The 27,985-nt window shown below is 46.1% G+C and overlaps 1 protein-coding gene across 1 annotated transcript; it reads right to left on the bottom strand.

Moving 5' to 3' along the window:
• Positions 1–52: 52 nt before the first annotated feature.
• Positions 53–13,175, bottom strand: si:ch211-14k19.8 (uncharacterized). Its single transcript, XM_052022422.1, has 5 exons — positions 13,104–13,175; positions 9,793–9,984; positions 4,223–4,450; positions 829–979; positions 53–160 (listed from the first exon to the last, which is right to left on the bottom strand). The coding sequence occupies exons 1-5, from the start codon at positions 13,109–13,111 to the stop codon at positions 86–88; spliced, it is 654 nt and encodes a 217-aa protein (XP_051878382.1). The 5' UTR covers positions 13,112–13,175; the 3' UTR covers positions 53–85.
• Positions 13,176–27,985: the final 14,810 nt, after the last annotated feature.

Raw genomic sequence — 27,985 nt, 5'->3', positions numbered from 1 at the left:
GCCTATGCTGTACGCAACCCAAAGAAAATAGGCCTGACCTTGAGGGAAAGGGGTGATGATTTTTCTGAATGTTTTCTATTGCTATTTAGGCCGTCCAGTTTCTTTCCATGCTCACAAGTTCCATCCCTTCACAGTATGAGTGTGGTCTTCTGGCTTTGAACTGGAAGAGAGGAATTTGATTTTTAACATAAAATCCACAGCACAAACAGGCCATTTAATCCAACAGCTGTGCTGGTTTTTATGCACCTTGTCTCCTCCCACTTCAGTTATCTATTCCAGTCTGAGCTGGTATCCTTAAATTCCCATTTTTAAAAAATGCATTAATCTCTACCTTTGAGTGAATTCCACATATTCAGTAATGTAGATATTCCCATTATATTTGTTAGTGGCCATCCTGTAATTTATTCCTCTGCCAGTTACCCCTTTTGAGAGCTTTCACCACAGCTGGCAGATTGAGATTACTACAAGCCAAAGCCTCAGATGAGGTGGCCAATCTCTCGCACAATCCACTGTTCCTTCAGAGCTAACCCTAACGTTAGTGGGGAACAAGATCAGTCATTCTGTTGGGATGCAGGTCAACTGAGTGATTTCCGCTGTGGTGATTTGGATTGGTGGGTGGTGTTTGCACCGTGTCAGTGCCAACACAAGGAGGAAGGGTGAACTCAACCATGCTCCTCTCACTTCCTGTCTTGACTGGTAGCCAATGCCACTTGCAGGGAGGAACTTAGATCCCAAGGCAGTTATGTCAGGACCTCCTGCACAGTTGTAATTGGAAAAATGATGCCAAGGAAAGGCTCATGAATACAAATGGACTGATGTGATACTCACCGGCCTGTCCCTGCCGAGTTGGTACAGTATTGGGAATGGTGACCACTGGAAGGGTTCAACAGGCCAGCTGCAGACCGACATATCGCTGGCTTTCCCCGAGTCTCCTGTGTGCTCGTTGATGCTGCTGATACTAACATCCAGGTTTTGTAAACTGCAGTGAAAAAATAAAATCTCACTAAACATTCTTGGTTGTTAGAGTGCTACTGTTCCCAGGTTAATAATGTAATGCCTAACAACCTATCAGCATATGCTTATCACTTTACAACAGGACACAAGGTAATGATCAGGAAAGGGAGCCTGGGTGGTGTCTACTCCATTTCCCCTTGTACCTTCCCATGCCTGTCCTTCTCTTCCCCCAACCCACCACCTGCTTTTCAGTTTTTCTTTTTCCCTGTTCCCAGCCCCTCCCTTGGTGCAACAGAATTATCACGTGCCAGATCTAGGTTCACAGGTCTCTAAGTCCCACAGTGGTCAGGCATGTGGGGCTGGACTTCTTGCTCTGAAGGAAGACAGTGTTTACAGATTGCAATAAACACCAAATTAAAACAACATTTTTGATACACTCAGCAGTTCAGGCAGCATCTGTGAGGAAAGAAACACCGTTTCAGATCAAAGACCTTTCTGATGAAAGATAGTAATGTGTTGATTTTGTTTCTCTCTTCGGATGCCATCTGATTTGTATTTTCTGTTTTTATTTCAGATTTCCAGGTTTTTTTTGCTTTTACAGTGCAATAAACATTACTCATTATATAAATCATAGTCCCTCTCTCCCAATATCATTTGTGTTGGCTTTAATAAGCCTGGTGGGTGGAATCGATACTTCAGTAATTCTTCAGCACAATCACTTCCATGTTGAATTCTCTGGAGACTACATTCATAGCAACACCACCTTAATTAAAAAGATTAAGGCTAAGGGAAAAAGTGTGAGGCCCTTTGATAGCTGTGGTGAGTGGGTGGGAGAGGTCTTTGTCCATCATCCTTGACACCGCCCGAATCACGTCACAACGGATGTTATTTTGGGATAGTGGCAAGCTTCCCAACATCCACCCTCGGACTGAATCTCAAAACAGCAGCAAAACTTAACCACTCATTACCCAGAGAAACCACTGTGACCCTGTCGATCGCTATTAAGCAAGGGCCTTCCAGTAGTGCAATTCAGTTACAGCCCAGTTTCTAAGGATGGTCTATTATCTGTTAGGGCATGATGGTGACTGTATAGATGGGTACTCAATGATTGGCATTGGATGCAGTGGGCTGAAAGGCTCATTACTGTTCTGTATGACTGAGGAGGGAATTCAAAGTGTTATTAAGATACTGAACTGGGAAACCCATTACAATAGAGAAACTTGCTTTCAGTCAGCTCTGGCTTAGTTGTTGCGCTCGAGGTGGAATCAGAAAGCTGTGGATTCCAGTTCCACTCACTGTGTTGATCTTAAAGATCAATGCTGATGCTTCAGGGTAGAATGAAGGAAAACACTGAATTGTCAGAATTGTCATCTTTCCAATAAGGTGATGAACAGAAGGCCCCTCCACAGGACTTATGAGAACAAACAAGCGAGTGTTCCCTCACAAACCATCATCTCCAAGCCAGAGTCACTTTTAAAAAATAAACACTGGTTATTTTATCATTGCTGTTTGTGGAAGCTTGCTGTGGGCAAATTGGTCACTAACTCTTTTCAGGTGGAGTTGCAGTTGTAGTGTATTTTATTGATTGGACATTTTGAAATGTTTTCAGAAAGCTAATAATAGAAAACATACAATGCAGGTGGGGGCCATTCAGCCCATCTTGTCTGTGCTTGCTGACCCACCCTCAAGCAGCAGGTCTGTATCCCTGCAGATCACGTTCCTCAAGTCAACATTCCAAGTACTGTTTAAATGTGAAGAGGTTTCTGCCTCCACTGCCTTTTCAGGCATTCAGTTCCAAACCACTAACATTCTCTGGATGAAAAAAAAATCCTAATCTCCCCATAATCATACCAATTGAAATCTACACCCCCTCATTTTTTATCTCTTGGAAAACAGAAATCAGTCCTTTTTATTTGTGTAGGCCCTTCATAATTTTATACACTTAATGTTTCCCCTTAACCTCTTGCTCCAAGGATAATGCCCCTAGCCTCATCATTCTACCTTCAAAGCTACAATTTTTTTATATATCTGACCACATCCTTGTAAGTCTCCTCTGCACTTGTAATGTGGTGGCTGGAATTGTACATGATGCAGAAGCTGTGGTTTAACTAATTAGTTTCACAATAATCTACCAGCTCTTTATATTCTATGCCTCAGCTAATAAAAAGCATACGTTGTGCCCTTTTAACCAGCTTATTAACCTGTCCTGATAGCTTTGGGATTATGTGGATGTTCACTCCAAGGTCAATCGTCACACTCCTATTATTGTGTATTCACTCTGCTTCTTACACCTTAAATGCACAATTTCCACAGGATTAAATTCCATTCATCAATTTTCTACCCAACTAACCAACCATGTTCCTACAATTAAGCTTTCCTTCTACCTCTCATCGACATGGCTAATTTTTGTATCATGTGCAAAGTTCTCATTTCCCTTACACTTTAGTCTAAGTCATTGATATATGCAATAAAAACCAAGGGACTGACACCTGTGGAACCCCACTCGTATCAGCATTAGAAATCACTAAAACACTCCTCAACCTTGTTCTGCCACCGAGCCACATTTTGGATCCACTCTCTCTTGTTTCTTGTGGGCTCGTATGTGTTTGGGACTCAGTCAACAGTCTGGCTAAACTCCCGGCAGACGACATCCAACACACACCCCCTGTCAAACTTCCTTGTTACCACCTCAGAAAGTTCACTTGTCAGACAGTTATGAAGACACCTATATTCATTACAAATCTTACCCATATCTTCCACCTCCACAGGTAAGTTACCTTTTTTGGACCCAAAAGGCCCCACATTTAGTTACCCAGAGAGTCCAGTCACAGGTAAGTCATTATTGAAATACAGTTCTGACAATCCTTTGGCCAAAGTCCAGACACTTGTTCCACATTCTGGCAGTAGGACAGACAGACATGGATCAGAGATTCCAGGTACTGGAGAGGTAGATCTTAGCTAGAAATTCCGGGCACTAGAGAGGTAGACAATGACTGATGATTCCAGGCACCAGAGACTTGCTAAGCTGCCTGGAAATTGCAGGGGCCAGTGAACCTTCACCAGAGATGCTGGGCTGGAGGAGCTAGGGACCAGAGAATTGGAGCCGGTCCAGAGATTTCAGGCACTGGAGAGCTGGACTGCCAAAGGTCTGGGCACTGGAGAGGCAGACCATGGCTGGAGTATCTGGGCTTCTATGTACGAGAATCCCTGACTTTTACTGCAATTCAACCATTTCTGTTTTAACCACATTTTGCTAAATTATCTTTACCTGTGTCTGAAAGCTGGTTGACCATGATGGCCAGTCCTCTGGCTGCTGTATGTCCCAGTCACTGATTCTTCATGGCAAGAGTAAAAACTGGTGTCCAAAATCTGCAGATGGATCAATTCGTCTGAGTTACTGAAGCCAGGGTTGTCCAAAGAATTCACAGAGAAGTTGAGCCAGGATTCGGACCGGTATTGATTGGAGAAATCATCAAAGCGACTGAAGCGCTTGTAACTGGAAAGGGAAAACTGCAAAGGTCACAAAAACTTCCCTGTGAGTGTTTGACTCTGGACCCTGGGCACTCAGGCTGTGGTGATGGGGGTGTTGGAGGGAGAGTGGGGCAAGATTTACCATCTTCTTCTCAATCCCACTTATACCCTTATGGGAGACCAAAGGTCACATGTTGTAGTGGCACAACAATGGAGAGAAGTTACCCAAGAATATTTGGAATATTGTGAGCAATTTTGGGCCCCGTATCTAAGGAAAGATGTGCTGGCCCTAGTGAGGGTCCAGAGGAGGTTCACAAGAATAATCCCAAGAATGAAAGGGTTAATGTATGAGCAGCCTTTGATGGCTCTGGGTCTACTCAATGGAGTTCAGAACGATGAAAGGGGATCTCATTGAAACCTACTAAATACTGAAAGGCCTGGATAGAGTGGACGTGGAGAGGATGCTTCCATTATTCAGAGAGTCTAGGATCTGAGGGCACAGCCTCAGAATAAAGGGATGTCCCTTTAAAACTGAGATGAAGAGAAATTTCTTTAGCCAAAAGGTGGTGAATCTGTGGAATTCATTGCCACAGAGGGCTGTGGAGGCCAAGTCACTGGGTGTATTTAAGGCAGAGATTGATTGGTAAGGGGTTGATTGGTAAGGCTTGTGAGGAGAAGGCAGGAGAATGAGGTTGAAAAAAAAAGCCATGATTGAATGGCGGAGCAGACTTGATGGGCCAAATGGCCTAATTCTGCTCCTATATCTTAAGAAAGCAAGTAAATAAAAACTCTGACAGTGATGGGTCAGTCCAATAGGAACACACATTCATCTTTTCAAACTCTAAGGTAGTACATTTGAAACACATCTTAAATGTTGTGTTTTATTTCTATACATGCATGCATTTGTTTATGACCACACTTGCACTGGGTTCCGTATCCTCAAAGGTTTTGAATTGTTGAGCCAAAGGTTTACTGGGTAGATCTCAGGCTGCTGGTCATTTCTTTGTTTTGTTCTGACTCCCCTGGGACTTATTACTAAAACTAAAAACAATAAAAATGGAAAGTTCAAGACTGACTTCAAGGATTTGTGGAGTTTCAGCTGTTGCATGGATCAGAGGCAAGAAATCACGCACGGCCAACACAATCTTGAAAAAGGAGGGAGTAAATCCAGTTGGTGTGGTCCAAGTTAGGAAGAGAGAAGGGGTGTCTCAGGAGTTATGCTCCACATTAAAATGATCTCAAGAATAATAATCTCAGGATTCTTGTGCAAGCCATGTGTAGATGCAGACAGATCAGAAGAATTAACACCTGGCTAATAGACTGATGCGGGAAAGAAGGTTCATTGTTATGGGACATTGACATTGGTTCTGGAATAGGAAGGAGCTGCACTAATGGAATGAGCTTCATCTGAATTGGAATGGGACCCACGTCTTGCAGGAAAGTATAAGTAGGGAGATCGCAAAAGCTTTGAGGTTTTGAAAGATAAAAAAGCGTGAAACAGTTAAGTATTAACTAACAGGAAAAAAAGCAAGGGGAAGAATGAAGTAAAGGAACATTGATAGCAAGGCAGCAAATAGAATTAAAAAGATGGTTTATATTAAGTGAAAGGAAATCCTATTAAAAATTACTTAAACTGTCTTTATAGCGATGTTCAGAGTCTGAAATAAAGCCAAAGATTTGGAGGCAGGTAATGCATTGGGAGGAACCAGACACAGTAAGGATTACTGAGGCAGGGCAGTGGAAAATTCAGGACTGGGAATTAAACAGTGCAGGGTCAGACATGATTAGAAAGGTGAAAAAGGAAGGTGGAATAGCAGGACTTGATAGATACAACATAAAGGCAATGGAAAAAGGTGACACAGCTAAGGAAGACAAAATCAGTACGTACAGTATAGGATCTATCTCACAAATAGGTGTGGTCGACACATAATAGTGAAGAGGTGAAGAAAGAATTATGCAGACTAATTATGAAAATAGTGTATGAAAAAAATGGGTAACTCCAAATACCCTAATTTTAATCGGATCAAGAAAATAGGTAAAAGGCGTAAAGGAATGGAGTACACAAAATACAGGACTCCTTTGTAACTCAATTGATAAAAAGAATCCAAGGGAGGATCTGCTATTGGATCTAATGATGGGGAATGAACCAAAGCAGATGTCCAAGTAGGGGAACATCTGGGCAAGAGTGACCATAAAATATGCTTTAAAGATAATAAAGAACTTGATTAATAGAGTAGAAGAATCCTTCTAAGTCCCTCAAAATCAAAGATAAAATGGACTGGCAACATTCAACAAGTAAATAGACAACAGAAGAGTGTATGATAAGAAAACAAAAAATTAGGAAGGTAAAAATGAACTATGAAATTAAATTTCAAACATAAAATAGTAAAATATTTTACAGAAACAGAGGTTGGGGTGGGAATAGGGCCATTACATAGACAATAAGACCAAGAGTAGGTCACTCAGCCCTTGAAGCCTGACTTGCTATTCAGTATGATCATCTACATAAATACTATATCCCCATTACCCAGGATGCCTTTGCATCTAGAAATTTATCTTTATCTTTTTAAATGTATTCAGTGACTGGGCCTAGTGAATTCCACAAGTTCACCATCCTCCCAGTGAAGACGTTTCCCCCACACCTCAATCCTAAAACTCTTGCCCTGTAACTCGAGACTGCATCGCCTCGTTCTAGACCCCCAGCCAGGGAAACATCCTCCCCCGACCTCATCCATTCTGTAAGTTGTGATTAGATCCCCTCTCACCCTACTGAATACAAACTTAGTCGATCCAATCTCTCCTCATACTTCAGTGCTGCCATACAACATGGCACAATAGATGGGGAGATGGCAGAAAAGTTAAATCGTTACTTTAGTTATGTTGTTTTGAAGATAACGCACAAAAGAAATGCATTTTAAATAGAAAAATAGGATATATTAACTAAATTCAAACTCAGAGGATAAAAACCCTGCTCTGAATGTACTGCTGCCATTCATTTTAAATAGAGTCACAGAGTCATACAGCACGGAAACAGGCCCTTTGGCCCAACTGGTCCATGCTGACCAAGATGCCCACCTAAGCTAGTCCCATTTGCCTGCATTTGGCCCATATCCCTCTCAACCTTTGCTATCCATGTACCTGATCAAATGTCTTTCAAATGTTGTTAATGTACCTGCCTCAACCACTTCCTCTGGCAGCTTGTTCCATATTCGCACCACCCTCTGGGTGAAGAAGTTTCCCCTCAGATCTCTTGTACCTCTTTCCCCTCTCACCTTAAACCTATGCCCTCTAGTTTTTGATTCCCTTTCCCTGGGAACATCCAGGTAAGTGATAACAGAGGCAGCACTGCCCAAATTTAGCAATTCGTTAGAAAAAGGCGCAGTGGGAGAGGGCTGGTGGAGAACTAACGGAGGAGGGGGAAGCTGGATTAATACACTGAACCATTGGACAAGATGGGAGCGGTTTTCCAATACAACCCGTGGGGGCTGTGACTGAAACTATAGGAGCAGGTTGAAAGTGACACGGTTTGGGTGGAGGCCGCATTCCTCCTCCACTCGCCAAGTTTGTGTCCCATTGAATTAACCCCTTACTGCTTCCTTTCCCCTTCACTGTCCCCTGCTGACTTTCCATCAGGTTATCAACCCTGGCTGATTCACTCTCCCCATTCAGGGGCAATGTTCCCCCTCCCCACCCCTGCTAAAAGTTGCCCAGTTGAGATCGGCCGTCAGGTGGAGTCAGATGCACCTGCTTCTGTCTGACGCGGAGTATGGTGCTGTCCGGATCACTGCTCTCTCCCAGTAAAGACATTTTCCCCACACCTCAGTCCTAAAACTCTTGCCCTATAACTTGAGACGGTGTCGCCCTCCTCTACCCTGAGAGGGAGGGAAGGAGGCAGAGGGGCAGTGGGATGGGGAGAGAGACAGAAGGGCGGGGATTGGGAAGGGGAGAGGAACAGGGAGACAGGGTTGGATGGGAGAGGGTTTGGGGGCGGGGCAGGGAGAGGGACAAGACGGGGAGGGGGAGGGAGAGGGATGGGGTTGGATGGAAGAGGGATGAGGAATGAGGGTGGGGCGGGGGAGGGAGGGGGAGGGAGGGGACGGTGTGGGAGAGGGCTGGGGGAGGGAGAGGGGCGGTGTGGGAGAAGGCTGGAGGAAGGAGAGGTGTGGGCAATGAGACACAGACCAGGATTAGAAGCAGCCAGAGAGAACGCACTTTATGGAGATGCAGCAGAGAGCAGATGTTTGAACCCAGAGCAGAAGACTGTAGGAGGGACAAGATGCAAGGTCAATCACCCCTCCACCCCTGCAGGTGCTGCCTGACCCACTGAATGCACTCCGTTGTTTCATTCTCCGGGAGATAATTTAACTGAGAGAAGAAAGTTATTCCCAGGGTAATAACCTGCAGCCAGCAATGCGCAGTAATCAGGATATTTACACAACTTGCTCCTATTAATTAACCTGGGGAGGAGTGACAGACAAGCTGCTGCTCACACCTCATAAATCAGCCAGGGTGCGCCCAAGGAGAAGCCCGTTGAACCACAGTGATTAACGGGCTTTTAATGCAAGCTCCCCCTTCCTCTTCACTGCCCTTCTCAGGGATCCCACCAATGAAAAGCACAATGTCTTAATGCAGTTTTGGGTGTGGTTTCCATATGGAATAAATGGAGGTGTGATACTGTACTTAGTCGCCAGTGTTCCCATCTGAGTCTCCAACATGCTCAGGGAAACGTTGAGAGTCACGATGCCCAGAGCTTCGTGGTTGGGGGAGAGGAATTTAAAGGGGGAGAGGAATTTAAAGGGCGATAAATTTGCCACCTCTGGTACACGGTATTTACAGCACAGACACTGCCCCCCTCAGTCCAACGGTGCCGGCCAGTTCCAGGGGGCCAAACTGAAAGTAAGGTCCTGACCAGCCCCCTTTGCCCTCCAGAGGGTGGGTTCCAGAGCGCTGCTGGGCAAAGGGTCATCCCCTCTCACCCCAGCCCAAGGGGGCTTCCAGCGCAGTCTGGGCAAGGTCCCCGTCAGGCACACCCTCCCCACTGTCCCTCCCATCCTCCTACCTCCCCCCTCCCCCTCCTACCTCCCCCTCTCCTATCTCCCTCCCCTCCCCTCTCTCCACCCTCTCCCTCCCTTCCCCTCTCTCCGCCCTGTTCCTCCCTCCCCCACCCCTCCCCCCCCAACCCTCTCCTCCTCCCTCCCTCTCCCCTCCCACACTGCCCCTCCCCTCCTCCCCTCCCCGTCTCCTCCTCTCCCCTATCCCTCACTTCCCCCCTTCTCCTCCTCCCACTCCCCCTCCCCCTCACTTCTCCCCTACCCTCCTCTCCCCTCCCCCTCCTCCCAGTGTTGGCTGCTGTGACCATCCTCTCACCTGCTTCTGGTCTGATCCATTTTCGCCTCATTCAACACGACCTTGAACCTTCTCAGGACTGCGATGGCCACAGCCGCCAGCACGACCAGCAGAGCGAACACGATGCCGAACGCAATGGCTATCAGGATCTGCTTGGTCATTCTGTGGTCACACTGGGGGCCCATGAACCAATAATCACTGCCCACGGGACACCTGCAGTGAAATGAGACGAACACTGGGTGAGATATTTCACAAGGCGCAGTGGCCGTGTATCAAAACGAGACAAGTTACCCCAACCAACGGCTCTCTCCTGAGAAACAACTCAATGAACTGCTCTTCAGATTCTTGCCCAATTCCCACCTAAAGTCCCTGCCCAGTCTATTCCCGTCAGTTTTTCAGACATTTTCAAACTTCAAGACACAACCCTCCATGCAGGAAGCACTTGCAATCCCCCTCATACCCCAGTTCTTGGTCAATAATTTTAATCCAATTATATCTCGTTTTTGGGTTGTGGGTGACCCTGTAACACCTCCCCACCCCGCCCCCAGGAAGCAGTCAGTGAGGCACAGTGCCCTGGGTAGGGATTTAGACCCAGGAATAATGAAGGAACGAAGATACATTTCAAAGGGAAGTTGGAGTGTGACTTGGAGCATGGGGACAGTGGAATTTCCATGAACCTGCTGCTCTTGAACTTCTGGGTGCTGGAGGTCAAGGGGGTGATGAAGAAGCCTTGGTGAGTTGGTGCAGAACCTTGTAGATGTGAGCTGGTGGAGTGGGGGGAATGGATAGGGTGCCCGTCAAACGAGCTACTTTGTCCAGGACGGTTCTGAGCTCCTTGAGAGTTTTTGGAGAGATCCTTATCTTCCCTTCACACCTCCTTCCTTAAGATTTGGGGAGAGTTATAGAGTTGTAGAGATAGAGAACAGTAACAGACCCTTTGGCCCACCATGTCTGTGCCACCCATGATGGCAATCCAAATTAATCCCATCTGCCTGCACATGGTCTATATCCGTCCATTCTCAGCCTGTTCATGTGCCTGTCTAAGTGCCTCTTAAACGTTGCTGTATGCCACATAAACAGGCCCTTTGGCCCACAGAGTCCATGCTGACCTCCAACCACCCACTTACACTAATCCTACCCTAACCCATTCTCTCCACATTCCTATCAACTCCCCTCACCACCCCACCCCCACCCCCAGATTTTACCACTCAGCTACACACAGGGACAATTAAATTGGCCAATTATGATTTTGGAGATTGCAGGTGCTGAAAACGGAAACAGAAAACAAACTGCTGGAGAAACACAGATGTTTCTGAGGAAACCCGTGCGGTCACAGGGAGAAGGTGCAAATTCCACACAGACAGCACCCAACCTGGGTCACAGGAGCTGTGAGGCAGCAGCTCTACCGACTGTCAGAAGGTACATCACTGGCTGCAGATTATACAAGGTATTGCAGTGACAGGATAATTACCATCACTAAAGAGATAATACTGGTGAGATTGAGGGAACTAAAGCCAAACCAATCCTTCACACCCGGCAACCTGCACCCCAGGTTTCTAAACACAAGAACACACGGAAAGAGAAGCAGGAGTAGACAACGCGGCCCTTCAAGCCTACCCTGCCATTCAATATGTTCATGGCTGATCTACACTGCCAGTTCCCCATATCCCTCAATTCCTCGATCTTTCAAATATTTATCTATCTCCACCTTAGGTATTTTGAATGATCTGAACTCCACCACCCTCAAGGGCAGAGGATTCCAGGGACTCACTGCCCTCTCAAATGACTGGCCCCTTATTTTGTAGCTATGAGCCCCGAAGTAGATGGCTGCAGTGATGGTGGATAATCTAATGATGATTTGCTAAAGCTCTTTGATTCCAGGACAATTCCAACAGATTGGGAAGTGGCAAATGTAACAAGAAGGAAGAAGAATAAAATTGGCAACGACAGTCAGTCAGTCTGGGACCTGTCTTTGGCAAAATACCGGATTCCGTCATTGAGGGATACTAAAAGGTTAAAAGATGATTGGATGCAGTCAATTATATTTAGAGTTTGTGAGGATAACAGTTTAGATAAAGGGAAAGCAGTGGATGTGATATAACTGGATATTCAATGGGCATTTGTTAAGGATCACATAAATGGTTATTACATGAAATTTAGCAAAGATAGAGATTTGTTTAAAGGACAGGAAGCAGAATAGGAATTAAATGGCCACTTTCAGGCTACTAGTGGGATTAGTGGCATCATTATTGGCTCTTCAGCTAATTACAACTCGTATTAATAAGTTTGACAAAATAATAAAATGTTATACATTCAAGATTGCTGATGATACAAGGGAATGTGAGTTCAGCAGACACAAAGTCCACAAAGAAATAGAGACAAATATGAGAGTAAGACAGTGGAGGGATTTTGGTGTATAGCTTCTTGGGGATGCAGAAGCAAATGTGAACTTGCCACAAGCAATCAAAAGGCAGATGGTGTGTTGGCCTTTATTGCGAGGTGCTGGTATATGAGAAGGAGGAAGAGTAGCTGAGATTGAACTGCACTTTGCTGAGACCTCTTGAAGGACCATGTAGAGTTTTGGTCTCCACGCCATGACAAACAATATACTTGTCTTGGAGTTAGTGCGGTTGGGCTGTGATTCCTGAGATGAGGGGGTTAAAGTTTGGGGGGAGATTGAATAAGGTTAGTCTTAACTCACTGGGGTTTAGAAGAATCAGAGGTGAGCCATAATTATTGCAAATTCTGGATTACCAACTGAATTTAGATTCCACAGTGCCACAGTGGGACAAGATCAGGCCTCTGGGTTGTTAATTTAGGCTTTTCTAGTACAGAGATTAGACAGGGTCTTGGTTTAACGTCTCGTCTGGACGCACCTCTGACACTCCATCACCACTGCCCTGGAAACCTAACTTAGGTTTCTGTAAATTGGACGGCAGCTGACTCATAGTCATAGAGTTTTTACAGCACAGAAACAGGTCCTTCCAGCCAACTCATCCATGCCAACCAAGATGCCCACCTAAGCCAGTCCCATTTGCGCATGTTTGGTCCATATCCCTCTAAACATTTCCTATCCATGTACTTATCCAAATGTCGTCTAAGTGTTGTTAATGTACCTGCCTCAACCTCTTCCTCTGACAGCTCATTCCATTTACTGACCACCCTCTGTGAGAAAAAGTTTCCCCTCAGGACCCTTTTAAATCTTTCACCTCTCATCTTAAACCTATGCCCTCTAGTTTTTGGCTCGAAAGGGTTCAGAAATTCCCAGTCTACACTGAAGACAACAGTCACTGAATTCCTGCTCTGTGCACATGGAACACTGCATCACTTACTGGCACATGGGCCCCTGGCCCTGGTTGTGAGTGCAGATGCCGCTGTTTTTGCAGTAGGCCGTGTGGCAGAGGGACGTACAGCTCACGTTTCCCGACTTGCTGTGAACGCACTGGAACCCATTCTGACAGAAAAGTACCTCGCCACACAAAGCAATTAACTTTTCTGGAGAGAGAGAGAGAGAGAGAGAAACGCATTGGAAATTTTAACTTAAACACTACTACGCGAGGGAGCTTTCACCCCTTCCTCTCCTGAAGGTGCCGACTCAGATAGGCATCCACTACACGTATTGTTTAATGTAGGAATTCCACAAGAATGATGGAACATCTGAACATCGGAGGCCACCCTGCCCCTCAAAGTTAGTCCATTATTTAAGTGAACTCCAATTACCCACTTTCTTAATTCCATAATCCTTAACATCTTTGCATTTTGAAAAAAATCAATCATGACTTTGATATTTTCATTTGACCCCCAGAAGCAGAACAAGAGTCTCAGATTACACTGCCCTTTCTTGCGACTATTTATTTCCTAATATCATTGCTGGGTAGCCCTGCCCTTATTATAAAGTTATATTCCTTGTTCTGTACTTCCCCATCAGAAGAAATAAGTTCCCTCTATCTAAATGGTCAACATAAAAATCTTGTTTAGGTTACCAATTTGATTATCAGTTTGGAGGAGACCATTTGGCCCATTGTGTCCATGCCAGCTCCCAACACAGCAGTGCCATTCTCCCTCCTTATTTCCCTGTAGCCCTGCAACTTATTTCCTCCTACACTTGCCCATCAGCTCCCCTTTGATTCTTTGTTACCCTGTGGACTGGGAAGCAGCTTGGCTTTCTGGCACCGTCGGCAGGGTGAATTACCAACCCCTCCATCTCTAGGGACTCACCAAATCATCCAAAGTCCTTACTTGGCCTCAAGGCAACCTCCCTGGAATCATGTCATAGCCCTGGTGGGACACCGCCATGCTCCGGCATGGAGGAGAGTCTGGGATAAAACTATCATCTTCAAATAAAACATCAAACTTACAACCTAACAATAAGCTGCGAAAGGAAATGATGAAAGCTTGTAATCAGCTCTGAATGGGGCAGAGTTGTGTGGTACTAATGAGTATAAAGAGTTTTGGAGAAAGTTACTTGATAAAACCATGCAGAAAATAACAACTCCTCACATTCTTATGGTGACATTACTGAGATAAACTCCTTCTCCTCAAGAGTGTTAAAACTAACCTCAAACTGAGACTATAAATGTTGTTCCAAACTGGCTTAATGAACAAGACAGGTCACCCCTTCATCACTCAACAAGGGACGATGACAAGAGAAGGGCCTTATACAGTGGGACTCTAGGGGAACCATCCTCTTCCCTCCATGATCAGGAATGTGATGTATTTAGAGAAGGTAGTTCAGTAGTTTGGTGAAAGCTACCTGTTACGTACACCGTCACCACTCGTGCACCACCAATCTCAAAACCGCCAGCAATCACAAGCCGCAGGCCACTAACATTGAAGATTAAGTCAGGCTCCAACAGAAAAGATTGTATTTTCTTCAAGCTGAAGATGGCGTCAAACTCGATGTGCACACTGCCCGCACTGTAAATGTGGAATGGTGAAATTAACAACAAGACAGCAGCAATACCGGAGCCCATTACCAGAGAGGTATTAACCAGATCTAGAGTATCCACAAACATTGACCAGACACACAGAGAGCATCGACAGACAGTAATCAGACACACAGAGGGTATCGACAGAAATCAAACCCTGACATAAACCCTGACATACTGAATTCCCACAGACTCACTAGCACATAGAGATTATCCACGAAAATTAACATACAGTGCCAACAGACAGTAGCCAAACATGGAGAACATGTCTAGACACTAACCAGACTGCACAGAGCATCCACAGACATTACCCAGACACACACTAAGAGAGTAACCACAAGCAATACTTGGACACAAAACACACAGAGACCACCCAGGGATATGAACCAGGCATAAACAAGGCATTATCCAGGAACACAGGGCATCTACATACAAGAGGCAGCACCTCAAGAAGGCAGCATTTATCAGTAAGGACCTTCATCACCCGGGACATGTCCACTTCTCGTTACTACCATCAGGAAGGAGGTACAGGAGCCTGAAAGACCCAAACTCAATGATTCAGGAACAGCTTCTTCCCCTCGGCCATCAGCTTTCTGAACAACCCGTGAACACTACCACATTATTTCTTTTTTTGCACTATTCATTTATTTTTGTGATTTATAGGTGCTTAAGTTGCACTGTACTGCTGCCGCAAAACAACAAGTTTCACGTCATATGTCAGTGATAATAAATCTGATTCTGATTAACCACACACACACAGGCCATACACGGACGAGGACCAGACAATGCATCTGTAGGCTTTAACCATGCACACACAGAATACCTACATTCAGATACAGTAAGCAAACAAAGCCTCCACAGACTTGAACCAGATGAAGACTGAGTGTCACAGACACTAACCTGAAACACACACAGTGCTGAATAAACTGAGAACATCCAGTGGTATTAAGTAGACATAATGAGCATCCACAGGTATTAAACAGATGTAAACCAGACACACAGTGGATGACACAGATATTAACCAGACGCATACAGACAACAGGCAATACATGTAGCATCTGCAATGTCAAACAGATATGGAAAGGATCAGAGACATTATCCAGGCACCATCTACAGTCATTAATAAATCACACTCAGAGAATGCACAGGCATAAATCAGACAGAGAGCGTGCAAGGATATTACTGAGCATCCACAGACATCTACCAGTTTCAGACCATCCACAGACATTAATCAGGTACATAGAGCATCCACAGAAGTTAACCAAATGTGCAGAGTGCATAACTAGATACAGATATCATTCACAGACACACACAGGACATTCAATGAGCATCTCCATCCATTAACCATGCATATTGAGCATTCACTGACATTAACCAGATACACTAAGGGTGTCCACGGATGCCAACCAGATAGAAAGAACCTCCACAGATATTGACCACAAGTACAGATGTGTCACAAACATTAACCAGACCTCCAAAGAGATGATGGACAGACTTTAACCACGTACACAAAAAACAGCCATCAACAAAATGTGCCTGCAGACATTAACCTGACACACATAGAGACCACAGAAAAAACCAGACAAGCAGAGATCATCTGCAGACATTAGCCAGAAGAAATGTATCCACAGACATTTATGAAAGAGAGAGAGTATTCCAACACATTATTGGGCCATATAGAATATCCAGAGATATTAAACAGAGGCAGAGAGAGCTTTCTCAGACATGGAGCAGACACAAGCATTAACCATGTGCACAGATGTTAATCCAATATAGAAAGCATCCACAGACATGAACCAGACACACACCAAGTATCCGCAGAAATTAACCAGACACACACCAAGTATCCGCAGAAATTAACCAGACACACACCAAGTGTCCACAGACCTTAACCAGATGCACACCAACAGAGACATTAACCAGATACACACTGAGTGTACAGAGACAATAACCGGACACACCGAGTGTACAGAGACATTAACCGGACACACTGAGTGTACAGAGACAATAATCGGACACACACCGAGTGTACAGAGACAATAACCAGACAGACGCTGAGTGTACAGAGATATTAACCAGACACACACCGAGTGTACAGAGACAATAACCAGACACACACTGAGTGTACAGAGACAATAACCGGACATCCACTGAGTGTACAGAGACATTAACTGGACATACCGAGTGTACAGAGACAATAACGAGACAGACACTGAGTGTACAGAGACATTAACCAGACGCACTGAGTGTACAGAGACATTAACCAGACACACACAAAGTGTCCAGAAACATGCAACATCCACAGACTTTTATCAGACACATTTACAGAGCATCCTTGGATATTAATCAGACAGACAGAGGTCATCTAATGATATTAACTCGATGCACAATCAGCACAAGCACAGACACACCAGGCACATAGATGTATGCATGGACATTAACCAGGTACACAAAGGACACACAGGCATGAATGACTGTCAGTTTAACCCGCTACTCTTGACATTCAATGGCACTGAGATCACCAAGTGTCCCACCATCAACATTCTGAGGGGGGGGGGGGGGGGTGGGGGTCACCATTGACAGAAACTCAACTGGACCAGCTACGTAAATACTGCTGCTACAAACATGGGTCAGAGACTGGGTGTCCTATGTAAGCCACTCACCTCCTGAACTCCAAAGCCTCTTCACAAGACACAAGTGATGGAATACTTTCCACTTGCCTGAATGCATACAGTGTCTACAACTCTCAAGATGCAGGACAAGGCAGCCTGTTCGATGGGCACCTGGTCCACCACTCTAAACATTCCTTCCCTCCACCACCGGCACAGAGTTGCTGCAGAGTGCACCATCTACAAAATACATTGGAGTTACTAACTTAGGCTACTCTAAACCTGCAACCTCTACTACCAACAAGGACAAGGGCAGCAAGTACATGGGAACACCACCATCTCCAGGTTTTCCTCCAAGTCACACACCATGTTGGCTTGGAAATATGGCACCATTCTTTCATCGTCACTGGGTCTAAATCTTGGAACTTCTACCCGACAGAACTCCAGGAGTACCAGAAGGACTGCAGCAGTTCAGGAAGGCAGATCACCACCACCTTCTCAAGGGAAATGAGGGATGGGCATTAAATGTTGGCCTTGCCAGTGAGATGCAGATCCCCAAAAATGACTAAATAAGGAAATGACCTGGACACATCAATGCAGATCTTCCATAGACATTCACCTGACAACCTGAAGACATCTGCAGACATTAGTCAGACACATGGAGAACGTGCAAAGGGGAATCAGACCCACATACGAAGCATCCACAGACACTACACAGACACACACTCAGCTTCGGCCAACATTAACTGGAGAGGTAGGGCATCTACAAGTAATAGACACATACAGCATCAATGTATTCACGATTCCTAAACCAGATATTGCAGGTAATGCATCGCCCTCCAACGAGTTAAGATGGATCCACTTCCAGAGCATTTTTCAGGATGGAAGAAATGGGAGATTTACACATTACTTCAGAAAAAAGCCAACATTCAGAGTGTATGGGAAGTGATCTTTCAGCATGCTGAGTGAAGCAATTTGTTAAATCTTCATCACCTGAAGCGTTTAATCTGCAGCTGCTGAAACCCAGGAACCTTGTCATAAAATGGAGAAACCTGCGGGAAAAGAGGGGACAGGATTTGCAATGTTCCTTCCTTCCAAACAGACATCAAAACCTGAGAATGTGAGTGGTGGTCAAGTAACAGTGACAGTGAACACCCAGTGACAGTACGAATGAACACCCAGTGACAGTGTGAGTTAACACCCAGTGACAGTATGAGTTAACACCCAATGACAGTGTAAGTGAACACTCAGCGACAGTGTGAGTGAACACTCAGCAACAGTGTGAGTGAAAACCTGGTGACAGTGTGAGTGAACACCCGGTGACAGTACAAATGAACACCCAGTGACAGTGCGAGTGAACACTCAGTGACAGTGCAAGTGAATATCTGGTGACAGTGTGAGTGAACACCCAGTGACAGTATGAATGAACACCCAGTGACAGTGACAGTGCAAGCAAAAACCCGGTGATAGTGTGAGTGAACACCCAGTGACAGTGACAGTGCAAGCAAACATTCAGTGTCAGTGTGATCAGGAGCCCAGCACCAATGCAAGTGGGAGCCCAATGATTCTGATTTCTTTGCAGGAGCTGAGTGAGAACAGCAGTGTGAATGGAGGTGCAGCCACTGTGATGGCAGAACATTACTGGGTGAATTGGCACTGCCCAAGGACAATGTCAAGAAGTGGCTGGACAGCCAGGGATGGATGGGTTGAAATGTGTTTAATTTAATACTACGACTATTAAGGGTAAAGGTGATGAACTTAGAGCATGGATCAGCACTTGGAACTATGATGTTGTGACCAACTATGTATGGTTGAGAGAGACACAAGAATGGGCGCTAAATGTTCCAAGGTTTCGATGTTTTAGAAAAGATAGAGAGGGAGGTAAAAGGGGTTGGGAGTTGCACTATTAATCTGGGATAATATCACAGCTGCACCCAGAGGAGACATAATTGAGTCTATATGGGTAGAACTCAAAAATAAGAAAGGTGCAATCACTCTGATGAGATTATACTACCCAGTAGCCACCGGGACACTGAGAAACAGATATGCAGGCAGATTAGGGAAAGGTACAAGAACAACAGGGTTGCTGTCGTGGGTGACTTCAATTTCCCCAGTATATACTGGGATCTCCTTAATGCAATCGGTTTAGACGGGGCAGAATTTGTTAGGTGCATCCAAGAGGATTTCTTAAATCAGTACATAGGTAGTCCAACAAGAGGAGGAGCCATACTGGACCTGGTGTTACGAAATGAGCCTGGCCAGGCGACTAACCTTTCAGTGGGAGAACATTTAGGAAACAGTGATCACAGCTCCTTAACATTGAAGTTAACTATGAATAAGGATAAGTATAGACCTTGCAGGAGAGTACTAAATTGGAGCAGGGCAAATTATGAGAGCATTAGGCAGGAACCAGGGAGAATTAATTGGGAACAGCTGTTTTTGGGCAAGTCCACATCTGACATGTGGAGGTTGTTTAAAGACTAACTGCACAGAATACATGACAGGTATGTTCCAGTAAGAAGGGAAGACAAGGATGGCAACGTAAGGAACCTTGGATTATGAGAGAGGTAGTGAATTTCGTCAAGAAGAAAAAGAAAGTGTATGTAAGGTTTAGGAAGCTAAAATCAAACAGAGCCCTTCAGGATAATAAAGAAGCCAGAAAAGAACTCAAGAAGGGAATTAGGAGGGGCATGAGGGGACATTAAAAGTCCTTGGCAAGTAGGATTAAAGAGGATCCTAAGGCATTCTATACATACATCAAGAGCAAGAGGATAACTAGGGAGAGGGTAGGATCATGCAAGGATAAAGGAGGGACCGTGTGCTTGGAGGCAGAGGACATGGGTGAGGTCCTAAACAAGTACTTTATGTTGGTATTTACCAAGGAGAAGGATGTGGAGGATAGTGAGATCAGTGTGGAGCGTGCTTATATGCTAAGGCATTTTGAGATAAAGAAAGAGGTAGTGTTGGATCTCTTGAAGAACATTGAGGTGGATAAGTCCCCAGGGCCTGATGGGGCATACCCCAGATTATTGAGAGAGGCAAGAGATGAGATTGCTGAGGCCTTGACCAAGATCTTTGTGTCCTCTCTCGCCACAGGTGGGGTCCCAGAGGACTGGTCAGTAGCTAATGTTGTTCTGCTGTTCGAGAAGGAAATAGGGATAATCCTGCAAACTATACAGGGTCTCACCTCAGTGGTACCAAAGCTTTTGAAGAAGATTCTTAGGGATAGGATTTATGAGCATTTTGGAAAACCACGGCCTAATTAGAGACAGTTAGCAAGGCTTTGTGCAGGGCAAGTTGTGCCTTACTATGAGTTTTTCAGGGAGGTGACGAGGGTGATTGATGAAGGCAGAGCTGTGGATGCTGTCTACATGGATTTTAGTAAGGTGTTTGACAAGGTCCCTCATGGGAGGCTCATCCGGAAAATTAAGATGCATGGGATCCACAGCGACTTGGCTGTTTGAATTCAGAATTAAGATAAGATAAGATTTTTATTAGTCACATGTACATCGAAACACACAGTGAAATACATCTTTTGCGTAGTGATTTTAGGGGGCAGCCTGCAAGTGTCGCCACGCTTCCGGCGCCAACATAGCATGCCCATAACTTCCTAACCTGTACATCTTTGGAATGTGGGAGGAAACTGGAGCACCCGGAGGAAACCCACACAGACACGGGGAGAACGTACAAAGTCCTTACAGACAGTGGCCGGATTTGAACCCGGGTCGCTAGCGCTGTAAAGCATTGTGCTAACCAATATGCTACCGTGCCGTCCATAGAAGACAGAGTGTAGTGGTCAGTGGGACTTATTCTGGCTAGAGGTCTGACTAGTGGTGATCTGCAGGCATCTGTATTGGCACCTCTGCTGTTTGTGATATATTGATATGACTTGGATGAAAATGTGGATGGGTGGGTTAGGAAGTTTACTGATGATACAAAGATTGGTGGCATTGTGAATAGTATGGAAGATTGCCAAAGAATACAGCAGGATATAGATCAGTTGCAGATATGGGCAGAGAAATGGCAGATAGAGTTTGATCTGGCCAAGTGTGAGGTGTTGCACTTTGGGAGATCAAATGTAAGATCATAGTTAATGGCAGGACCCTTAACAGGGTTGATGTATAGATGGATCTTGGGGTCCATAGTTCCCTGAAAGTGGCTGCACAGGTTGATAGGATGGTAAAGAAAGCATATGGCATGCTTCCCCTTATTAGTCGAAGCACTGAGTTCAAGAGTCAGGAAGTATTGTTGCAGCTTTATAAAACACTGGTTAGGCTGCATCTGGAGTATTGCATTCAATTCTGGTCACCCCATTACAGGAAGGATGTGGAGACTTTGGAGAGAGTGGAGAAGAGGTTTACCAGGACGCTGCCTGGATTAGAGGGCATGTGTTATAAGGAGAAGTTGGACAAACTTGGGTTGTTTTCCCTGGAGTGGCAGAGCTGAGGGGAGACCTGATAGAAGTTTATTAGATTTTGAGAGGCATAGATAGAGTAGACAGCCAATATCTTTTTCCCAGGGTCAAAATTTCTAATATTAGAGGGCATGCATTTAAGGTGAGAATGGTTAAGTTCAAAGGAGATGTGTGGGGGCAATTTTTTTCCAGAGAGTGGTGGGTGCCTGTAATGTGCTGCCAGTGGAGGCAAATACGATTGAGGTGTTTAAAAGGCTCTTAGATAGGCACATGAATGTGCAAAGAATGGAGGGATATGGACATTGTGTAGGCAGAAGGGATTAGTTTAGATAGGCATTTAATTACTAGTTTAATTGGTTCGGCACAACATTGTGGACTGAAGGGCCTTTTCCCTTGTTACTGTTCTATGTTCTATAACCAGGGTGGCGTGGTGTAACAGAGGCTTGATCTGACTCAGGCTGACACCAGGAGATCTGGCAAGTAGTAAAGAGTATTCCTTGCTCGGGGGATGCAGAACAACAACCCAACTACAATCTCTCTTAAAACATTCACACAGTGGAACAAACCAACCTAGGTGAGAGCTGCAGGAGAGATCATGATTTGAAATCCTTACTTTGAGTGTGAAATCGTTGGCCAGCTTCTGGTATTCGTCTGATTTTGCATCTTTCAGGTGAAGGTTAAAGCTCATGTCCAGAATAAGCTTCGTTGGAATCTTTATAGTGACACCCTCTGCAAGAGACAGCATTGAACTTCTCATTATTGGATCCAAGTTCCTCCATTATCCCACCTCCCTAGCGCCGTAAAATGATTTGGATATATCTCCACTCCTTCAATTCTGAGCTCCAATTCCTGCCAATCCAGGAATTTAATCACTCCTCCATTGCAACTGTGCCTTTACTGTCTCTGGAATACCCTGCCCACAACATTGCATCTTTACAACCTACAACATTAACCAAGCTATTAATCTCCTGACAAATTATGCTCCACAGGAATTAGATAATTATATATTAAAGAAGATATAGAAATGCAATAGTATTTTTGATCAGGTTTGTCGCTGTATAACACTGGGGTACAGTACTGGTAGGGAAATGTCTGTCCTTGTATAACACTGAGGTACAGTACAGCTGGGAACACGCCTGCTGCTCTATAACACCAGGGAACAGTACAGGTGGGGACAGCTCTGTCACTGTGTAACACGGATACAGTATTGCAAGGGACAGATTTGTCATTGTATAACACTGGGGTATAGTACTGGTAGGGCTATGTCTGTCTCTGTATAACACTGAGGTACAGTACAGCAGGGGATAGGTCTGCTGCTGCATAACTCCTGGGAACAGTACTGGTGAGGACATGTCTGTTGCTGTATAACACTGGGATACAGACCTGCCGGGGGCGGGTCTACCACTGTATGACACTGGGGTACAATATTGGTTGGGCTGGGTCTGTCACTGTATAACACTGGGGTACAGTAGTGGTGGGGACAGTTCAGTTATTATATAAACATGGGAGTAGAGTATTGCTGAGTACAGATGTCACAGCATGTCTCTGGCATCCAAGAGTGGTAGGCACTTTGGTCTATCACTTTAGCACTAGGCTACATCACTGGTGCCTACAGGTCTCTCACTACTAAACTGGAAACCCTAGCAGGGGGTACTTGTGTCCCAATGGCTCTGTGTGTAATTTCACAATGGACTGCAAGGTCCCTTAAACTACAAGCCCTGCCACAGCCTCTCACCCAGATTTTAATTGTTACGTTTAGGCAGATAAAATTGACAATGCGAAGAACAGTGGTTATTGAGGGTGGACAGGGAGGAAATATCCTGCTTCCTGAATGGAAAATGTTTGGCCATTAAGTTGAAAGTGTGAACTACTTTAAACGAAACACGTAGCTTATACATACATCCTTCTGTATTTAAACCCTACCTCTGAATGTCGAATTTACTTCTACCTCAGGAGCTCCACAGGATTCCAGTGACTTTTGACTTCTGATTGGTCTATTCAAATAAACACCTTCTCTCATCACCAATCAGAAGGACGCTTATGTGATTTTAGAGAGAGCATGAAGATGTCAGAAAGAGAAATACTGCAGATGCTGGACATCTGAAGTAAGTCAGAAAATGTTGGAAGTACTCAGCAGTGAGAAGATATATAACATTTTAGGTTGGCGATCTTTCATCAGATGAGATAAGATAATTTAATGGTTATCATCCTGAAACATTAACCCTGTTTCTCTCTCCAGGAATGCTGTCTGACCCTGCTGAAGACTTCTAGAATGTTCTGTCTGAATGTAGAAAATACTGGATCTGAATTGCTTCTGTTGTTAAAGGGGGTACATGCACTGTGGTGGACTTTTGACAAAAATTGAGAAAAATAGCTCTTCTTGTTATTTGATTTACCAATTCTTGGGCTAGAAGAATCTCACAGTGCAATAAAAGAATATCTATTTTTATGGCACTTTTCATAAAGTTGAGACATCTTAAAGTATTTTAAATCCAATAGCTTATGTGCTCACCAAAGCTACGTACACAGATATGAGTCACTATTAAATTGTTGCATAGTGGTTACAATTCCAGACCAGTAGTCCAGAGATCTGGACTATTAATCCTGAAATATGAGAGCAAATCCCACCACTGTATCTGGGATATTTAAATTCAGTTATTTAAATAATCTGGAAATTTCATGAAAATAACATTAGTCTCATCAAAACTTCATGTGGTTTAGTGGAAAGAAATTGGCTGTCTTTCCCAGACAGACTCACAGTAAAGTGATTTGCTCTCAAGTTACATCAGAGCACTAGACTGAAGCTCCACAGGCCACATGACGGTGAAGGATCTCAGCGATGGGAACCCTTTCACAAGGGACCTCTTCATCGGAAATGTCTTGCTTGATACTTTCAAGTTTGATACGAAGGACATCTACTGCCTCCAGGACTTCACAGGTAAGGGGTACTTCGATGTTACCTTCAAGCACCCGACAGGATGGCAGAAGCTGCTGCAGGACTTTTGGGAGAAGTGTAATGAAGCTCTGCTGTCACTGCTGAAGGTGCAGCCACTCTTCACACCTCCCCCACCCAGAAGGAACGTGTGGTAACTGTGCACATGTTTAACCCACATGTGCCCGTGATGGATGTCCTCACCTTCCTGGCTCGGTATGTTGACGGAGTGGGAAGCTGCGTCGACATCAAAGACCTGTTCGGGATCTGGACCAGCAAGCACCAAGTGAAGGTCAAGTTGAGAGTGGATGCCAATGGATCCATCATCCACCCCCCCTCAGTGTTTGCCATCGGAGGGAACTGTGGATATGGTGTACACGGGACAACCCAGGGTGTGTCCCAACTGCAACAAACTCGGACATGTGGCGGCCTAGTGCAGCGCAGTCATCTGTAAGAACTGCAAGCAGGAAGGTCAGCACACAAAGGACTGTCGAGAAAGCAAATGTTGCAACCTGTGCGGGGAAACAGGCCACCTCTACAAGGCCTGCCCAAAACGGGTCTGTACATACGCACAGGAAATAAAAGGGGGTGCCAGCACTAACAACACCCCGAGGAATACTGACACCCCCCCCCCCACCAGCACAGGGGCCTCAGAAGAGAGGCCAGGAGGGGTGAGGACAGCCCGACCGCCTCGAGCCCCCAACCCCCAGCCACGAACCCCCAGCCCCCTCCCCAAGAGGAGGAGTCAATGGAAGAGGAGGGACAAGGAAGAGAATGGCAAGTGGTGAAGAGGAAGAAGGCACAGAAAACGCCACCAAAGAGACAACGGGCCATGGAAAACAAGGGAACGGGAAAGAAAAGAATGATGCAGCAGATGGACACCATCAGCCTCTCCTCGTCAGAGGACGAAAGCAGCAGCGGAAGCCAGGGACGGAGGCAGAGGAAGCGGCAGAACGGAGGAGGGGAAACCAAAGAGAAACAACAGACAGGAAGAAGTGAGGGAAGAACCCTGCCTGCCGACCCCCAGCGCCGGGAGACCGGGAGTAGTTCAGAGACCATCGCCCCCCCAGCTCTGGGAGACCGGGAGCAGCACCGCATCCAATGCACCCCAGCACCGGGAGATGAAAGAAACTGGACCACCAGAGAAAAGGACAGGGGCACAGGCGGATCCCCCCCCCCCAGAGGCACCTCCAGCCTCGCCACAAGGGACCCCACACCCGGGGGAGACCACTCCCAATATCTGAGCCCGGAATCGGTGAGGCAGTTCACCAAAGCTGTGGGCATGAGGGCCCAGGACAAATGAAAATGGACTGCGTGAGTGGTACTGAACTCCAGAAGAGCCATGGAGATAAAACTGGCATCTCTAAATGTGCGCAGTGTGAAGAGCACTGCGCGATGTGTTAATGCCTTGCAGTTCCTCACCAAGGTAAAGGCGGATGTGACTTTCTTGCAAGAGCGCAGGCTACCACACCTCCGCAACTATCGGAGGTGGTCGCGATGGTGGTCCCATGGACTGTCAGTGTGGTCGGGGGGCAATGATTGTCGCGCTTCTGGCCTGGGGATTCTGATGTGGGGAGGCAACTTCTCAATCACCGAGGTCAGAGAGGTGGTGGGGGGAGTGGCTCTTTGTGGCAGATGTGATGTACCAGAACACTCTGCTCCGGTTAATTAACGTGTACGCCTCGCCCGTGCAGAGCGAGCGGCTGGCCGTCCTCCAGCAGCTTCCACTGCTGCTGGCGACGTCCCGGCTGGTCTTTCTGGCCGGTGACTTCAACTGCATCATCGACGCGGCTGGAAGATCCGGCAGTGCCGACAGCAGACTGGATGGCACCTCCAGACTCCTGATGGAAACCCTAAAGGATACCAAGTTGCGTGAAGCCTTCAGCACCCCTGCAGGCGGAGCACAGCCACAACACACCTGGTCGAGATCGGACGGCTCAGCCTGGTCCCAGACCGACTTCCTCTTCATGTCGGAGCCAATCACGGTCAGATCCACCGACGTCATGCCGGTGTTCTTCTCTGACCACTGTCTCCTTCAGGCCTCCTGTCACCTACAGGAGGACCAGAAGGCAGGCAGGGGGATGTGGAAGTTGAACGTCAAGCTGCTGACCCCAGAGAGCATTGAGGAACTAAAGAGGGATTACGCAGGTTGGAGAACCATGAAACCCCTCTTTGAATCCCCTGTGTACTGGTGGGAAGCAACAAAGAAGAACATCAAGAGGTTCTTCATCCACAGGGGGGTCCAGAAAGCAAGACAGAGTCAGAGGGAACTGTGCAAACTCCAGACAGACCTGCAGCAACTTCTTCTGCAGTCAAGGGGGGTGGATGTGAGGGAGGAACTCAGAGAGGCAAAGAGCTGGCAAGCCCAGCTCTGCACCTCCAAATCCTCCAAGATTATTTTCCGATCCAGGGTTCGCTCCATGGAGCAGGATGAGCCGTGCTCACGTTTCTTCTTCCAAAAGGTGCACGGGGGGAGATCTGTGATCCATGGCCTTAAGGAAGAGGACGGCTCAGTAGCATCCTTGCAGACGGACATATTAAGGATCTGCAGATCCTTCTATGCCAGTCTGTAAGACAAGCAGGCCACAGACAACACCGTCTCCAAGAACTTCCTGTCCTCTATCATGGAGGTCTTAGATGACAGCAAGTGGGAGAGTCTGGACCAACCACTGACCCTGGAGGAGCTGACTGGCTCCGTCCGTTCCTTTAATTCAAATAAAACTCCAGGAAGTGACGGCTTACCAGTGGAGTTGTACTCGGCTCTGTGGGACTGGATGGGCCCGGACCTGCTGGAAGTGTACAATGCTATGCTTCTGTCTGGCAGCATGTCAGGATCCATGAGGAAGGGCATCGTTACCCTCATCTACAAGAAGGGGGAGATGGCGGACATCAGAAATTGGAGACCCATCTCACTGTTGAATGTGGATTATAAGATCCTGTCCAAGGCCCTAGCCAACAGGGTCAAGTCTGCCCTGGGACAGGTGATCCACCCGGACTAAACCTGTGATGTACCTGGCAGGAAGATCTTTGACAGCCTCATGCTGCTCAGGGACACCATCGCCTACGTGTAGAACAGAGGGGTGGACACCTGCCTGGTCAACTTGGACCAGGAGAAGGCCTTCGACAGGATATCACACATGTACATGTTGGATGTGTTCTCCAAAATGGGCTTTGGGGAGGGAATCAGGAATTGGATCCAACTGCTCTACACAGACATCAGTAGCGCAGTCCAAATCAATGGGCGGGTAACAGGCAGCTTCCCCATTAGGTCTGGAGTCAGGCAGGGCTGCCCTCTCTCCCCTGTCTTGTTCGTGTGCTGTATGGAACCCTT

The sequence above is a fragment of the Pristis pectinata genome, chromosome 8, assembly GCF_009764475.1.
Source record: "Pristis pectinata isolate sPriPec2 chromosome 8, sPriPec2.1.pri, whole genome shotgun sequence".
NCBI lineage: Eukaryota > Metazoa > Chordata > Chondrichthyes > Rhinopristiformes > Pristidae > Pristis > Pristis pectinata.
Note: the sequence above shows the minus strand (reverse complement) of the source record. Positions and strands in the feature narration are given on the sequence as shown.